The following is a 4,341-nucleotide window of genomic DNA, read 5'->3' as shown; positions in this document are numbered from 1 at the left end:
GTACATTGGTAACATCTGACTGGGCTTTGTGCCACTTTACGTATGTTCAACAAATTGGGCCCCGAGGTCAAAAAGGTTTATAACCCCTGGCTTATAAGATGTGTTTTCCTTAAATAGACAGTCTATATTAGTAGGTTTGTTATTGTTATAAAGGTGCAACTAGGATGAAAACCTGCAATTTCAAATTTTTTTTTAATTTTACATCCTAAAATCTAAGTGATTTATTGGATTGTGTTGCAAAGCAGAAAAGATGACATTAAATTACTCGTGCTCCAGTTGTTCTATGCATACCATCATTGTATTTATCAATAATTCTGTCTTCACAATCTAATTTGTCTAACTGCCTTCGCCRATTGTCTTTCCTCTCGCATAGATACGCTCTCATATGTCAGCAGTGTCTCTCTCATAACGGCATGGCATTAAAAGAAGAATTCGAATACATCGGTAAGGCTTTGAGCATCACAGCTCTCTTTATCAGTCTCCATCAAACACTGGGCCTGCGTTTGCCCTCTAGCATTTGGCAGAGTAGTATATCACATGGCTCTTAAATGCCTCTGCCACTAGCAACTCCTGTAAGCAAAAACAGAACACGATTGAATATGCAAAGTAGTGCTGCACATCAGTCTGAAATGTTTATGCATCTCAGGCAGTTTTTGTCATTGATTCATGTGTATTAATCTATGCATGTTTGTGGATGTATTAGAGTGGTTGCATTAACTAGATGTATGATGTCGTATTTGTGTTGTTTTAGCCTTCCGATGTGCGTATTGTTATTTCTTGAACCCTGCGAGAAAGACCAGACCTCACGCACCCAGACTCCCTGAGGTCACTGAACCCAAGACACCATCTGAGGTGCCCCAGCCTTCATCTCTTAACGTTGATGAAGACCAGTGTGTTTCAGGTGATTACGTCTAATACAGATTTTATTCAAGATTGCAAATGCCTTTTTAAAAGGGATATTGACACTTTTAAACAAATATTTCTTAGTGTATTTTCCTTATTTTTGTTATTTGTTTGCATGTAAACAGACAATGTTGTGTAATTCTCAGGAAAAACCAAGCTTGCTGATGCCCCACTTGGAACAGATGCCCATGAGTYGGGCACAGTGACGGCCACGGAGCCCAGTTCTGCATCAGATGCCCAAAACACCACTGAATCACAAGACCAGGCCTCCGAGAAATCTGATGAAGAGCATGACGTTTCTGCCATGGAAGTGGAATAAACCAGAGTGGTGATATTTTAATTCAAGTCAAGCTGGAGCATTTAGTTTTTGGTTTGTTTACAGTTACACACATTAGGTTGCATAAGCAYCATTCAGCTGGAAGTCCGTTTCTTGTAAGAAAAACCCTTTTTAAACGTCTAGCAATGAGCTATATACTGTATTACATGACACCAGCATAATCTGTCAAGATTGTGCACCAATAAACACTATAAAGTATGTCTTGTTTCTGAAGTTATATTTTAGTATTTTTTTTTTGTTTTTTCTTGTCTGTATTTTTTTTTGATGAAGTTTGACGTGTTGTGATGAATTGAGTATAATACCCACAAGCATGTTGGAATGTTTTGTGAAGAGTTTTATTTATGAACGATTATTTATAACCATTTTCTTCTGTGTTTGAGATGACAGTGTTTACTTTGGTACTCTGCAGCATTTAATTGCTAACATGTTTACACAGCCAGGAATTCACATGCAGTAAGTGTGTTTGTTACTAAAAGCAATGCAAGGAGAGTTGTGTTATGTCCTAAGTGCCTTTTTCTTTGTTGTGTTGCTTCAAAGTATTTTCAATAAAATTATATTTTACAAGAAGACAATGTATTTGTTCTTGGGTACAATTCGTTACTTAAAGAATTAATTAAATTTGTTTTAAAATAACTGAATACATTTTTGTATACGTTTACAAGTCCCTTGAAATGATCTAAACATGAAAAAGTTCAGCATTATCTGTTTCTTTTTAACATGCTGCTTTGTATTCGTCGCATTTTAAATTGGTGCCTGTTCTCCATCCAGCTGCTCTCTGAACCCCGTATTTAAACGGTCCATTTTCATTACCAAGCCAATTTTAGCTTGTGATCATTTTCTTTTCACTCATTGATCATTTCAGACAGTGTAAAATAATGGTGCTGACACAGAGTTTGACCAGTCCTGATTGCTTGACCCTCTTCGTTTGCAATGAGAAAGTCATCGTGTCAATAAAGTTGCTCTCCATCGTCACGTGACAACACCCCTCCCCATCCCCTCCCAAAAGAAGCTTCGTAGTCTTATCGGTGAGGTCAACRTCCCACATCTTCTATGGGTTTTGATAATGCATGTTTACTGAGACATGACCTCCTGGGCCTTGTAATGCATCAATATGACACCAGCAGTAACGCCTGATTCCACCGCATGCTGTTTGAGGTTGACCYCTGACAAGAGGCAAACGGGAGAAAAAAAAAGGACATCACTAGGACGAGGTTTAGATTTTTTTTTCCACATCACCATTGACCACTGGGAGGTTGTTCAATATACATAAACAGCCTTCATCATTTATGTACAATATGGCACTAAACGTGGCTGAATATTTTGAACCTGTTTTGTGACTGGATTGACTAAGTGTTTCACAAAGAGACAGATAAATGATCACAGAGAGCAGTAAAACCTTTTGTTGTTAAAATATATTTGCCCTTAAAGGTATTTTAGTTACTCGGGCGCTGTCATTTGTGTGGTGCTATTAATTTTGTTGGGTAGTAAATGAAAGGTCTATTCAAGTAAAATCAATATTTTGAATAGCCACCAATCTAAAGCTGTATTTTTGTGGCTTGCTACTAATTTACCTTCATTTAAACCACCTGTATATGAATCATCTAAAAAACCTAACTCTATGCTCATTTTAAAATAAAACCCATGCAAAATATCATATTTAGGTTGTTATGTTCAAACTAATTGATTTTCAAGGATGATAAATGACTCTCAAAACCCCTGCGCCAAGGTAATTTAGACAGAGCTGTAAAAGTGTACAGTGTCCCAAGGTTCACAGTTCTTTTTCATGTTCATCTCTCACAAGTGCATCGGAGGCCACTTGACTCAAATTTATACTGATCTTTTATTTATACCCTGAAAAAATGGCAGATAAGAAACATAAGTGTTCTTGATATTGTGTTTTGTCATATCTTGCAACCAAAGATTGAAATCCTGCGAAACAATTTTCTGAAGAAATGAAAGAGCGTGCCCTCCTGAACCCCGGAGGAAAATAACCCTGCAGTGCGAGGCAGAATATGAAACAGAGGCACAGAATAAGTAAAATAGACAACTGCACCATGGCTTGTCACTTTTCCATTTGCTTGCTCCCCCTGAGTGAGAGCATTTCAGAATTCTCCTCATCTCAGATAAGACCTTCGTCGTTATGCTCTATCTACTGTACTGAATACAAAAAAAAAGTACTGCATCAGGCAAAGGTAATAAGGAAGGGAGTTCTGGAGAAATCACCATGTTTCTGTCAGTCATAAAGCAGAATGCAACAAAAAGAACAATAATGTCATAAATGTGCGGGACAAGCCGTCGTGCACGGAGACAACGCTGGGATGAGTGTCACAGAAGTAGTTAACATGGGTAGGATATTAGACATCACCACTGGCTCTTGACAACAGCATCATTACACAGTAATAAGAGCACAATCTCCTTCAGAGATGCATTAAAATCAAATTAGATTATACAAGCGCTTGGCTTGATGAGCTGCAAGGGCTGATGGTTCCTGAGCACTGGATCTCTGCTTATAAAGCTCTTTAGACGCCTGGGCATGAATTGCCACATGATAAAGCTTTCCATGAAAAGGTCATCAGTTACCAAGAAATTAAACATTTTCTGAAGCCTAAGTCAGTGGCAAGCTACACACCCAGAAGGACGAGTATCCATTTTTCCCCCCACCCCACCACCACCGCCACAGTGTATCTGTCAAATGTCATTGTGTGCTGCTGAATACATGATCTATAAAACACTGAGTTGTGGTTTAAACCGGAGTGACATTCAGGGATCAGAGAGCATTGCCATTCTCTGTCCTATCTTGTGCTCATTATACTGCTGAGCTATGGCATCTGTTTAAGCAACTGAAACGCCTCAACAGTTATTACTGCAAACAGTCCAAATAAACATGTCCTGCAGAGGAAAAGGACAAACTTTAAGAAAAGACAGCATTAGGACATGGTTTCAAAACAAACCTCCCCTATCTTATGGAGACAACAAATCAAACTGAAACACAGTATATTGAATTACAATATACTGTATATATAAATAAACGTGATCACTATCAATAGAAAATATGTCAGATACAATGTTGATCATTTCACTGAGCGCACAGTATTCTGGGT

General features: G+C 38.2%; 1 protein-coding gene across 3 annotated transcripts in view; it reads left to right on the top strand.

Moving 5' to 3' along the window:
* lnpa (limb and neural patterns a) overlaps window positions 1–1,809 on the top strand; it is an 8,691-nt gene extending 6,882 nt beyond the window's left edge. For all 3 annotated transcript variants that reach the window (XM_014001412.1, XM_014001413.1, XM_014001414.1), the window contains exons 11-13: window positions 374–444; window positions 752–901; window positions 1,050–1,809. In XM_014001412.1, the coding sequence (XP_013856866.1) occupies window positions 374–444; window positions 752–901; window positions 1,050–1,222 (394 nt within the window). In that variant the 3' untranslated portion in view covers window positions 1,223–1,809. The remainder of the gene's footprint in view (window positions 1–373; window positions 445–751; window positions 902–1,049) is intronic.
* The last annotated feature ends 2,532 nt before the right edge of the window (window positions 1,810–4,341 follow it).

This window comes from Austrofundulus limnaeus, unplaced genomic scaffold, assembly GCF_001266775.1.
Source record: "Austrofundulus limnaeus strain Quisiro unplaced genomic scaffold, Austrofundulus_limnaeus-1.0 Scaffold9, whole genome shotgun sequence".
Taxonomy (NCBI): domain Eukaryota; kingdom Metazoa; phylum Chordata; class Actinopteri; order Cyprinodontiformes; family Rivulidae; genus Austrofundulus; species Austrofundulus limnaeus.
The sequence above is the reverse complement of the archived record's forward strand: the minus strand, read 5'-3'. Positions and strand labels throughout refer to the sequence as shown.